The following is a 13491-nucleotide window of genomic DNA, read 5'->3' as shown; positions in this document are numbered from 1 at the left end:
TTCTTCACTTTTGTTGTGAAACTACTCTGCCCCTGCTAATGTTCCTGCTCTGTCTCTGTTGGCCATTTCTTGTTTCTCCCCACGGTGCTGACCCCTGTGTCCCCCTGTCTGTCTTTTTGTCCCAAGGTTTACGTCACAGCAGAGAGCCGCTTCAGCACCCTGGCCGAGCTGGTGCACCACCACTCCACCGTGGCCGACGGCCTGGTCACCACACTCCACTACCCGGCACCCAAGTGCAACAAGCCCACCGTCTACGGCGTGTCGCCCATCCACGACAAGTGGGAGATGGAGCGCACCGACATCACCATGAAGCACAAACTGGGAGGGGGGCAGTACGGAGAGGTGTACGTGGGAGTCTGGAAGAAATACAACCTCACCGTTGCAGTCAAAACACTCAAGGTTGGTCTCTTCTATAAAGATTGGTGGTCGCATGTAAAATCTCCATCTTTTGTGTGTCTATTTTGTGAAATCCTCGATGGTATGTAATATAAGTGGGATGTGGTATTTAGTGGTTGACGGTCACCACCTGCTGGTGAAATGTGGTATCAAATCAAATCATCAAATCAAGTTTATTTTATATAGCCCTTCGTACATCAGCTAATATCTCGAAGTGCTGTACAGAAACCCAGCCTAAAACCCCAAACAGCAAGCAATGCAGGTGTAGAAGCACGGTGGCTAGGAAAAACTCCCTATAAAGGCTAAAACCTAGGAAGAAACCTAGAGAGGAACCAGGCTATGAGGGGTGGCCAGTCCTCTTCTGGCTGTGCCGGGTGGAGATTATAACAGAACATGGCCAAGATGTTCAAATGTTCATAAATGACCAGCATGGTCAAATAATAATCGGGAGTAAATGTCAGTTGGCTTTTCATAGCCGATCATTAAGAGTATCTCTACCGCTCCTGCGGTCTCTAGAGAGTTGAAAACAGCAGGTCTGGGACAGGTAGCACGTCCGGTGGACAGGTCAGGGTTCCATAGCCGCAGGCAGAACAGTTGAAACTGGAACAGCAGCAAGGCCAGGTGGACTGGAGCAAGCAAGGAGTCATCATGCCCGGTAGTCCTGACGCATGAGAGAGAGAGAAAGAAGGAGAGAATTAGAGAGAGCATACTTAAATTCACACAGGACACCGGATAAGACAGGAGAAGTACTCCAGATATAACCAACTGACCCTAGCCCCCCGACACATAAACTACTGCAGCATAAATACTGGAGGCTGAGACAGGAGGGGTCAGGAGACACTGTGGCCCCATCCGATGATACCCCCGGACAGGGCCAAACAGGAAGGATATAACCCCACCCACTTTGCCAAAGCACAGCCCCCGCACCACTAGAGGGATATCTTCAACCACCAACTTACAATCCTGAGACAAGGCCGAGTATAGCCCACAAAGATCTCCACCACAGCACAAACCAAGGGGGGGCGCCAACCCAGACAGGAAGATCACGTCAGTAACTCAACCCACTCAAGTGACGCACCCCTCCTAGGGACGGCATGAAAGAGCACCAGTAAGCCAGTGACTCAGCCCCTGTAATAGGGTTAGAGGCAGAGAATCCCAGTGGAGAGAGGGGAACAAGCCAGGCAGAGACGGCAAGGGCGGTTCGTTGCTCCAGAGCCTTTCCGTTCACCTTCATACTCCTGGGCCAGACTACACTCAATCATATGACCTACTGAAGAGATAAGTCTTCAGTAAAGACTTAAAGGTTGAGACCGAGTCTGCGTCTCTCACATGGGTAGGCAGACCATTCCATAAAAATGGAGATCTATAGGAGAAAGCCCTGCCTCCAGCTGTTTGCTTAGAAATTCTAGGGACAATTAGGAGGCCTGCGTCTTGTGACCGTAGCGTACTTGTAGGTATGTACGGCAGGACCAACTCGGAAAGATAGGTAGGAGCAAGCCCATGTAACGCTTTATAGGTTAACAGTAAAACAGTAGACCAATTTGGGTTTCCAGTCTCTCCAAAAGAATGTGGTGATCGATGGTATCAAAGGCAGCACTAAGGTCTAGTAGCACGAGGACAGATGCAGAGCCTCGGTCTGACGCCATTAAAAGGTCATTTACCACCTTCACAAGTGCAGTCTCAGTGCTATGATGGGGTCTAAAACCAGACTGAAGCATTTCGTATACATTGTTTGTCTTCAGGGAGGCATTGAGTTGCTGCGCAACAGCTTTTTCTAAAATTTTTGAGAGGAATGGAAGATTCGATATTGGCCGATAGCTTTTTATATTTTCTGGGTCAAGGTTTTGCTTTTTCAAGAGAGGCTTTATTACTGCCACTTTTAGTGAGTTTGGTACACATCCGGTGGATAGAGAGCCGTTTATTATGTTCAACATAGGAGGGCCGAGCACATGAAGCAGCTCTTTCAGTAGTTTAGTTGGAATAGGATCCAGTATGCAGCTTGACGGTTTAGAGGCCATGATTATTTTCATCATTGTGTCAAGAGATATAGTACTAAAACACTTAAGTGTCTCTCTTGATCCTAGGTCCTGGCAGAGTTGTGCAGACTCAGGACAGCTAAGCTTTGGAGGAATACGCAGATTTAAAGAGGAGTCCGTAATTTGCTTTCTAATGATCATGATCTTTTCCTCAAAGAAGTTCATGAATTTATTACTGCTGAAGTGAAAGCCATCCTCACTTGGGGAATGCTGCTTTTTAGTTAGCTTTGCAACAGTATCAAAAATAAATTTTGGATTGTTCTTATTTTCCTCAATTAAGTTGGAAAAGTAGGATGATCGAGCAGCAGTGAGGGCTCTTCGATACTGCACGGTACTGTCTTTCCAAGCTAGTCGGAAGACTTCCAGTTTGGTGTGGCGTCATTTCCGTTCCAATTTTCTGGAAGCTTGCTTCAGAGCTCGGGTATTTTCTGTATACCAGGGAGCTAGTTTCTTATGACAAATGTTTTTTTAGTTTTTAGGGGTGCAACTGCATCTAGGGTATTGCGCAAGATTAAATTGAGTTCCTCAGTTAGGTGGTTAACTGATTTTTGTCCTCTGACGTCCTTGGGTAGGCAGTCTGGAAGGGCATCAAGGAATCTTTGTGTTGTCTGAGAATTTATAGCACGACTTTTGATGCTCCTTGGTTGGGGACTGAGCAGATTATTTGTTGCGATTGCAAACGTAGTAAAATGGTGGTCCGATAGTCCAGGATTATGAGGAAAAACATTAAGATCTACAACATTTATTCCATGGGACAAAACTAGGTCCAGAATATGACTGTGGCAGTGAGTAGGTCCATAGACATGTTGGACAAAACCCACTGAGTCGATGATGGATCCAAAAGCCTTTTGGAATGGGTCTGTGGACTTTTCCATGTGAATATTAAAATCACCAAAAATTAGAATATTATCTGCTATGACTACAAGGTCCGATAGGAATTCGGGGAACTCCATGAGGAACGCTGTATATGGCCCAGGAGGCCTGTAAACAGTAGCTATAAAAAGTGATTGAGTAGGCTGCATAGATTTCATGACTAGAAGCTCAAAAGACAAAAACGTCATTTTTTTTTTTTGTAATTTGAAATTTGCTATCGTAAATGTTAGCAACACCTCCGCCTTTGCGGGATGCACGGCGGATATGGTCACTAGTGTAACCAGGAGGTGAGGCCTCATTTAACACAGTAAATTCATCAGGCTTAAGCCATGTTTCAGTCAGGCCAATCACATCAAGATTATGATCAGTGATTAGTTCATTGACTATAACTGCCTTTGAAGCGAGGGATCTAACATTAAGTAGCCCTATTTTGAGATGTGAGGTATCACGATCTCTTTCAATAATGGCAGGAATGGAGGAGGTCTTTATCCTAGTGAGATTGCTAAGGTGAACAACGCCATGTTTAGTTTTGCCCAACCTAGGTCGAGGCACAGACACAGTCTCAATGGGGATAGCTGAGCTGACTACACTGACTGTGCTAGTGGCAGACTCCACTAAGCTGGCAGGCTGGCTAACAGCCTGCTGCCTGGCCTGCACCCTATTTCATTGTGAAGCTAGAGGAGTTAGAGCCCTATCTATGTTGGTAGATAAGATGAGAGCACCCCTCCAGCTAGGATGGAGTCCGTCACTCCTCAACAGGCCAGGCTTGGTCCTGTTTGTGGGTGAGTCCCAGAAAGAGGGCCAATTATCTACAAATTCTATCTTTTGGGAGGGGCAGAAAACAGTTTTCAACCAGCGATTGAGTTGTGAGACTCTGCTGTAGAGCTCATCACTCCCCCTAACTGGGAGGGGCCAGAGACAATTACTCGATGCCGACATCTTTCTAGCTGATTTACACGCTGAAGCTATGTTGCGCTTGGTGACCTCTGACTGTTTCATCCTAACATCGTTGGTGCCGACGTGGATAACAATATCTCTATACTCTCTACACTCGCCAGTTTTAGCTTTAGCCAGCACCATCTTCAGATTAGACTTAACGTCGGTAGCCCTGCCCCCTGGTAAACAGTGTATGATCGCTGGGTGATTCGTTTTAAGTCTAATATTACATCAACATGAAACTCAATGGGGGCAACGACTACTGTTGGAGATATGTTTATTCACAGTTTAACTTGTTCTGCTCACCTTGGTATCCTGATACTAAGATATTGAATAAATCCAGTGAATATTGACCTTTCTGATTGTTTGTATTCCAGGAGGACACTATGGAGGTGGAGGAGTTCCTGAAAGAGGCAGCAGTCATGAAGGAGGTGAAACATCCCAACCTGGTGCAGCTGCTAGGTCAGTGCTGCTCCACTTACTAACAGCACATGGGATTTCTACCGGCTGTTTCTAGACTCGAGGTGTAGTTACGTCTGACCTCTGTTGGCTTGCCTCTGTCCAGGTGTGTGTACGTTGGAGCCTCCCTTCTACATCGTGACAGAGTACATGCCCCATGGCAACCTGTTAGACTACCTGAGGGAGTGTGACCGGGAGGAGGTGAACGCTGTGGTGCTGCTCTACATGGCCACGCAGATCTCCTCCGCCATGGAGTACCTGGAGAAGAAGAACTTCATCCACCGGGACCTGGCGGCCAGGAACTGTCTGGTGGGGGAGAACAGCGTGGTGAAGGTGGCTGACTTTGGGCTGAGCAGGCTGATGACAGGGGACACGTACACGGCCCACGCCGGAGCCAAGTTCCCCATCAAGTGGACCGCCCCCGAGAGTCTGGCCTACAACACCTTTTCTATCAAGTCTGACGTGTGGGGTGAGTCAGAACCAGATTTTCAGTCATCACGTGTACTAAATCAGTAAACATTAGTGTGAGCGTGTTTCTCATCCTATGATGGTCTCTCGTCCTTCAGCTTTCGGTGTGCTGCTGTGGGAGATAGCGACGTACGGTATGTCTCCGTACCCAGGGATCGACCTGTCTCAGGTATACGACCTGCTGGAGAAGGGCTACCGCATGGAGCAGCCAGAGGGCTGTCCGCCCAAGGTCCACGAGCTGATGAGAGCCTGTGAGTATGGGCACCACACTCAGTACATACACACACAGTCCCTCGCACTATCATTCATTCACATATGTCCTGCATAGAAGCTCTATAACCTAAATTGTCAATGGAGTAAGAAATAACATTAACTTTGTTTTGGTGTGATATCAGGCTGGCAATGGAGCCCGTTGGACCGACCCTTGTTTGCTGAGACCCACCAGGCTTTTGAGACAATGTTCCACGATTCCAGCATCTCAGAAGGTACTTGTACGACACACAGTCCCCTCATGGCTTAAACACGGTCAGATACACTTCCCTCTCTTGTAGGCATTTCGTTCTGCTACCTGACTATTCAAGCCTGTCAGTTTTGGCACTAAAGCGGATGCTTTTGTGGACATTAGAGAGATAATGGCCATTAATGATGCGTAAACATCTCTGTAGGGCATTTTCAGAGTGGTACAGCATGCCTGGTGCCTCAGGGAGAGACAGAGGATGATATTTGAGTGAGGATGAGGAAAGGGCAGGCTGAACTGAGGTGAGGGGAGTACAGGGAGGACGAAGGGCTTTCAGAGAACCATTATAAACTCAGCATTGATTTATTCAGTTATTCCAGTTAATGCAGTACTACTATTTCTAGCAAGGGATTCAGTGTGTTTAACGGTCTAATGTAAATGTCCACTTAATTAAGCATTCCTTTCCTGTGGCTCCCTCTCTCTCTGTAGAGGTAGCAGAGGAGCTGTGTAAGACTGCCTCCTCTGGCGACGGCCCATCACCACACTCCTTCAGCCACGACATGCCCCTGCTGCCCTCCAAGTCGCGCACGCTCAAGAAGCATACGGAGAACAAGGAGAACATCGAGGGGGGTCTGGATTGCAGGCAGGAGACACACACAGCCAGCACCCACAGCCCCTCAGGTACCTGCCTGCCTTGCCCGCCGCCACGCCTGTAGACTGAGGACAAGGGCTGCTGTCACAGGAACACCTCACCCAATAGTCACCACAGGTGGTGGTGTCATTACACAATCACAACAGAGAAAGGGTTTGGATTAAAGGCATTCTCAATCCTCTCTCTATCTTCCTCCCTTACCTGATTAGACAAGGCTGGGTAAATAGGTCTGTTTGTATGCGTCTGTGTTCATGTCTGCGTTCATGTCTGCGTTCATGTCTGTCATCTTTTTTATTAACATGACGATTGAGGATGTTGAATTCTAATCCTCAGAATGACTGCATATGTACCAATACCTCAATTAAAAGCAGATCATATTTTGTAGGGTTTTTGCCATGTTGTCATTCATGTTTTCTTGTGTAAAAACCAAAGGCGATTTATGTTTCTGTCAACCCTTATACTCTCACTCATTTCTCACACCATTTAATCCTTTCCATGATACCTCTCCACTATGATTGATCACACTATAGCAAACACAGCATAACAAAATAAGTCAGGGACGATGAAGCCAGAGTGGTGGTGACTAAAGGGAGGTGGCTTCCTACCGTCCTGACTCCGGCTGGTGCCTTGCTCACTCTGGCGCTCATCTATTACACATATAGAGCCGCTTCGCATCCCTAGTACAAGGTGTCACCACAAAGTTATTGAAACAGGAATGGCTCTGGAGAGGGAGGATATGGCTGTAGTCAAAGCAAATTGGCAGCCAGCCTGTGAGATTCACTGGTTTTGGGCTATTCCAGATTGATGTTGAATAAATGGTGTAATGAGTGTTGATAAGAGACCTTAGCCCTGGTGCCTGTTTGACTCCCAGTCCTCTGTTCTCTGCAGGTCTGGTACCTGTTTAGCTCTCTGTTCTCTGCAGGTCTGGTACCTGTTTAGCTCTCTGTTCTCTGCAGGTCTGGTACCTGTTTAGCTCTCTGTTCTCTGCAGGTCTGGTACCTGTTTAGCTCTCTGTTCTCTGCAGGTCTGGTACCTGTTTAGCTCTCTGTTCTCTGCAGGTCTGGTACCTGTTTAGCTCTCTGTTCTCTGCAGGTCTGGTACCTGTTTAGCTCTCTGTTCTCTGCAGGTCTGGTACCTGTTTAGCTCTCTGTTCTCTGCAGGTCTGGTACCTGTTTAGCTCTCTGTTCTCTGTTCTCTGCAGGTCTGGTACCTGTTTAACTCCCTGTCCTCTGTTCTCTGCAGGTCTGGTACCTGTTTAACTCCCTGTCCTCTGTTCTCTGCAGGTCTGGTACCTGTTTAACTCCCTGTCCTCTGTTCTCTGCAGGTCTGGCAGCCACTCTGCTGCCAGGGGATGGCCGGTCAGGCAGCTCTCCTGCTCTGCCTCGGAAACAGAGGGACAAATCCCCCAGCAGCCTCTTGGAGGACTCCCAGGAGACCACGTTCACACGGGACCGCAAGGCTGGCTTCTTCAGTTCCTTCATGAAGAAGAAGTCTTCCTCCAACTCTACCTCCTCCCAGCTGCAGCAGAGCCTGCCTATGCCGCCCAAGAGGAGCAGCTCGTTCAGGGAGATGGAGACCCAGCCTCACAAGAAGTATGAGCCCACGACTGGCTTTAGCGCCCCTCCTCCCCCCCTTCCCCAGGTAGATGGCCTGGGCTTTTCACCGTCCCACGGAGAGGGGAACCACATCCAGTCCCGCTGCTGTGGAGCCACTTTTGGACAAAAGGCCTCTGCCAACCACACCTCTGGGGCCCCGCCCTCACAGGTGGGCAGTAGTAGCAGCAGCTGGGCAGGCCTGGCAGGCTTCTTCACCCCCCGCCTCATCAAAAAGACCTTAGGGCTACGGACTGGCAAGTCCACTGGGACCGAGGAGGAGGGTGGGGGAACCAAGCCCTTCCCCAGGTCCAATTCCACCACCTCCATGTCTGCAGGGCTGCCTGACCTGGAGAGGATGGCTCTGACTTTACCCAGGAACCGCAGTAAGCCTCCTCTAGAGCGCACTGCCTCCACCACCTCGCAGCCTGAGAACGGGGCAGCACACACCTCTGAGACCCTTCTCCGTAAGATGGATGAGGGCACGGCTCAGATCAGGGACCGGCCTAAAGCCAAGCTGCTTCCCCGAGTGGTGGGGGGGAGCTCTGGGGTGGTGAGAGCTCCTGGTGTTGGGAGTGAGGCAGATTCATATTGTCCCTCGGGGACCCTACGGGGTAGGGAGGTTCAGGAGGCAGGAGGACAGGACCGTCAGGGATGGTCGTCCCCCTCCAAAACAATGGGATCAGGCCTGTCAGCGGCTCCACACAACCACAAGGTTCCAGTGCTAATCTCGCCCACACTTAAGCATGGCTCGGCCGATGTGCACCTGGTGGGGATGGACTCTCAGGGGAACCGCTTCAAACTACTATCAGAGCATCAGGCGGACCGGGACCGACCACGGCTGGTCAAGCCTAAATGTGCACCACCTCCCCCTCCCACTCTGCGCCTCTTTGGACACTCCTACAGCGGGGACGGAGAGGAGCAGGTCGGGGTGGCTGTGGAGGTCAATGGTGATGGAGTGAAAAGGCCTGGACGAGTAAGGGAAGTTGGAACAGGGAGACCGTCAGTGCCGCCACCACAAGTGCCTCCACCTCCTTCAGCCTCCTCTTCCTCTGCCAACAACACTACCCCTACTAAGATGGCTAACGGTGCCACCAGCACTGGCTCATCCACAGTCCCCTCTGGTGGCTCTAAGCTTCTGCGTCGGACTCGGCAGCACTCAGAGAGGGTTCAACCGGAGAATATCAGTAAGGAGGCTCTGCTGGAGTGTGCTGAGTGCCTGAGAGGTGCCCTCCACAGCAGCCCTGAGCCCTCCTCCAGCAGCCAGGTCCTAGATGCTGCCCACCAGCTGCTAGACTACTGCTCAGGCTATGTGGACTGCATCCCACAGATGCGGAACAAGTTCGCCTTCCGGGAGGCCGTGGGCAAATTAGAGCTCAGTTTGCAGGAGCTGCGGGCATCGTCCTCCTCTGGAAGCGGAGGAGCATTCAGTGGCCCAGGGGCTAGCCCTGCTCTGGACAACTTGCACACCTGCATCAAGGAAATTAGTGATGTGGTTCAGAGGTAGCCACCGGACCCTTTCAAACATTTCCTTTTGTATTCCCTTTGCTGGTTCTATTAACATTTTGGGGACAGAGAACAATCTCAGAAGTACCTCAAATCACTACAAATTGTTTCTCTTATTGTTTACAGTTGACTCTTCCTCAAAAATGCCAGTGGAAAACACTGTTCTATTCTTTGAACATAAACATTGTTGATACCAAACTAGAAAAGTAATTGTTTTGCCCCAAATTTCTACTTTTCCACCAGGTTTTAAGGCCTTTCTTTTAACTGGATGTGGAGTATATCAGCAACATTTTCAGTCCGAGTTGATAAAGAACAAAGTCAGTTTGAGTATCTGTCATTTAGTAACTCAGCCAAGAAACAAAGTGAAGGATAATTCATTCATTCTCCTGGCAACAATGAAAAGAGTCCCTGTGACAGGATGTCACTGTTCAAAACTATTGTCACCTGGGACATCGATGAGTGTTCCACTTAATCAGGTCTACTTTCTCTGCCATTTGGTTTGATTATTTCAGTAAAATTTCCATTCAATGTCACATTTTGAATAGAAAATCAATTTTGATGTCCAAATTCCCTTGCACATGACCTAGCTATATGTTTGGAGCCTATGAGAAGAGCGAAGAGAGTGCAGGGTAGCACATGAGCAGGTGGTTTGGGACGGTGTTTCTAAGTGTCCTTGGACAGTACTGAATTCCCTGTGGCCCTTTCCCTCAGTGCCTATATTTTCTTAAATGATTGAAAATCTGCAAATACAACTACTCCTTGACAAAATACTGATCTCATCACAAACTACAGTATGTCTCTAGCACATCAGTGATTTATTTGTACATTATTTGGTTTTAACTTTGGAATGGCTTTATGTATGAACTTGAATTTTAAATTATTGTTTTTTTTATTAAAAGCACAGACCTATTTTAAAAATGTTATGTAAATATTTGCTTAATTTCATATCCAGGAAAAAGTGAGGTCACATTTGCTTGGATACGTGTTTGACTCGAAAAGAAACCGTAGTAGGAAGTTTATCACAGGACTGAGGCCCACCCCTCCCTCCACAACCCCATCTGAACATCTGCAAAATGAATGTATTATGTATTGTTATCTTCCTTTTTTGAGAAGATGCCATGTTTAATTGTTCTCTGGTCATCATTTCAATACCAACATCAGTCAATGCTTATGGTCAATTTACAAAACTGAATCTTAAAGCACATTTTCTGTTTTGATATCCCTTAGTAGATGTCATCTCTACACAAACATTTCCATATCAGGTTGCTGGATGTAATTTCATCCTGTTTGTTCTATTATGCACAAATAACAAGTCTCACCCGTGCCTGCAATCATTTCTCAATAATAATTTGGCTAATGAATCAAGCAATCAAAACAAATAAAGCTTGCTCATAACAGAGTGCTCCTCAACTGTTTGAAAATGCCCCTAATCCCCATTTGAGAGTTTGGAACCCTAAGTGTATCAAAAGGGGATCATCGCGCTCTCCCAGAAGCTTGGCTGGTGTGTAAAACCCACAAATTCAGGCAAACAAAAGGTGTAATGGGTCCGCACTTCATTTTCCCAGCCCTTGACTCTTCCCTGCATCAGACACAGCACACAGACGCCTCGGCCCTGCAGCCCTCCTCAGTGTGCAAGACCCATTACAGCTTCTGTTTGTGGGAACCCTAAGTGTACACTGGATAAAGCCTATGATGTAGTAGACATTGATTGGTATATTGCATTTCATCTTAGTAAAACTCTAGTAGTGCCCAATATATTTTCACATTTCATTCCATTGTGGTACACTACCTATCTAATCCAGCAGATGAGCTTCAGTGTGCCTCTGGTCATTCAAAGGTCCTCTTGACTAATAGCATGAAATAGTTTATTTTCACTGGGAGGTTCACTTATTATTATAATTAAAAAAAAATTGACACTGGATACAGCAATGTTTCTCCTATGGTTCTTGGTGCCTTTTGTGAAATATATTTTATGTATAGTGCACTACTCAGTCAAGAAACGGATATACAGCGATGTGTAATTGTAAATATCTTGTGCTTTTGTTTTCAGTTGACAGATTTTGCAATGATATTGTGGCCAAGTATAAATATCACTACAACGTGGATTTCTATTACTGGGAGTAAACATTTTGTTTTTTAATTTAAAACTCACATTTAATAGTATATTACTGTGAAGTTCTCCCCATCAGTGTTAAACTTGATATAAATAAAATGTTGGAACAATTCTAAGGTCCTTTATATATTTTTGATTTGTCAAAATTTTAAAGATTTATCCAGAGAGCAAGTATTCTTTTGATTAATAGCATACATGTCATTGACCTGTTGGATCAGAGACTGATAATGACCGATGCATTTACTACTCTTCAGGTCAGTATTGAAATTACTTTACTGTAAATAGAATACAATTGGTGGGAGGAATACACTGCTCAAAAAAATAAAGGGAACACTTAAACAACACAATGTAACTCCAAGTCAATCACACTTCTGTGAAATCAAACTGTCCACTTAGGAAGCAACACTGATTGACAATAAATTTCACATGCTGTTGTGCAAATGGAATAGACAAAAGGTGGAAATTATAGGCAATTAGCAAGACACCCCCAATAAAGGATTGGTTCTGCAGGTGGTGACCACAGACCACTTCTCAGTTCCTATGCTTCCTGGCTGATGTTTTGGTCACTTTTGAATGCTGGCGGTGCTTTCACTCTAGTGGTAGCATGAGACGGAGTCTACAACCCACACAAGTGGCTCAGGTAGTGCAGCTCATCCAGGATGGCACATCAATGCGAGCTGTGGCAAGAAGGTTTGCTGTGTCTGTCAGCGTAGTGTCCAGAGCATGGAGGCGCTACCAGGAGACAGGCCAGTACATCAGGAGATGTGGAGGAGGCCGTAGGAGGGCAACAACCCAGCAGCAGGACCGCTACCTCCGCCTTTGTGCAAGGAGGAGCAGGTGGAGCACTGCCAGAGCCCTGCAAAATGACCTCCAGCAGGCCACAAATGTGCATGTGTCTGCTCAAACGGTCAGAAACAGACTCCGTGAGGGCCCGACAGGTGGGGGTTGTGCTTACAGCCCAACACCGTGCAGGACGTTTGGCATTTGCCAGAGAACACCAAGATTGGCAAATTCGCCACTGGCGCCCTGTGCTCTTCACAGATGAAAGCAGGTTCACACTGAGCACATGAGCACATGTGACAGACGTGACAGAGTCTGGAGACGCCGTGGAGAACGTTCTGCTGCCTGCAACATCCTCCAGCATGACCGGTTTGGCGGTGGGTCAGTCATGGTGTGGGGTGGCATTTCTTTGGGGGGCCGCACAGCCCTCCATGTGCTCGCCAGAGGTAGCCTGACTGCCATTAGGTACCGAGATGAGATCCTCAGACCCCTTGTGACACCATATGCTGGTGCGGTTGGCCCTGGGTTCCTCCTAATGCAAGACAATGCTAGACCTCAAGTGGCTGGAGTGTGTCAGCAGTTCCTGCAAGAGGAAGGCATTGATGCTATGGACTGGCCCGCCCGTTCCCCAGACCTGAATCCAATTGAGCACATCTGGGACATCATGTCTCGCTCCATCCACCAACGCCACGTTGCACCACAGACTGTACAGGAGTTGGCGGATGCTTTAGTCCAGGTCTGGGAGGAGATCCCTCAGGAGACCATCCGCCACCTCATCAGGAGCATGCCCAGGCGTTGTAGGGAGGTCATACAGGCACGTGGAGGCCACACACACTACTGAGCCTCATTTTGACTTGTTTTAAGGACATTACATCAAAGTTGGATCAGCCTGTAGTGTGGTTTTCCACTTTAATTTTGAGTGTGACTCCAAATCCAGACCTCCATGGGTTGATAAATTTGATTTCCATTGATAATTTTTGTGTGATTTTGTTGTCAGCACATTCAACTATGTAAAGAAAAAAGTATTTAATAAGAATATTTCATTCATTCAGATCTAGGATGTGTTATTTTAGTGTTCCCTTTATTTTTTTGAGCAGTGTATAATGATAGCCCAGGGGCAGTTAGGGGTTGGATCATTTTCTGGCATGTGATTCAAATCCTTCTCAATTTAGGGCACATCCTGAGCACTGGATCGCATCTGTACCTGGAACTACGATCTAAAA

The 13491-nt window shown here is 47.4% G+C and overlaps 1 protein-coding gene across 4 annotated transcripts in view; it reads left to right on the top strand.

Annotated features, from left to right (window-relative positions):
- The window catches only part of LOC139541164 (tyrosine-protein kinase ABL2-like), a 42533-nt gene extending 30933 nt beyond the window's left edge, over positions 1-11600 (top strand). For 3 of the 4 annotated variants that reach the window (XM_071345486.1, XM_071345487.1, XM_071345489.1), the window contains 7 exons: positions 127-399; positions 4619-4703; positions 4807-5169; positions 5267-5419; positions 5564-5653; positions 6115-6306; positions 7602-11600. In XM_071345486.1, the coding sequence (XP_071201587.1) occupies positions 127-399; positions 4619-4703; positions 4807-5169; positions 5267-5419; positions 5564-5653; positions 6115-6306; positions 7602-9376 (2931 nt within the window). In that variant the 3' untranslated portion in view covers positions 9377-11600. Of the gene's footprint in view, positions 1-126; positions 400-4618; positions 4704-4806; positions 5170-5266; positions 5420-5563; positions 5654-5833; positions 5928-6114; positions 6307-7601 lie in introns of those variants that run through there. The other variant, XM_071345488.1, reaches the window with a different exon arrangement.
- Positions 11601-13491: the final 1891 nt, after the last annotated feature.

Source organism: Salvelinus alpinus, chromosome 16 (assembly GCF_045679555.1).
Source record: "Salvelinus alpinus chromosome 16, SLU_Salpinus.1, whole genome shotgun sequence".
Lineage (NCBI taxonomy): Eukaryota > Metazoa > Chordata > Actinopteri > Salmoniformes > Salmonidae > Salvelinus > Salvelinus alpinus.
The sequence above is the reverse complement of the archived record's forward strand: the minus strand, read 5'-3'. Positions and strand labels throughout refer to the sequence as shown.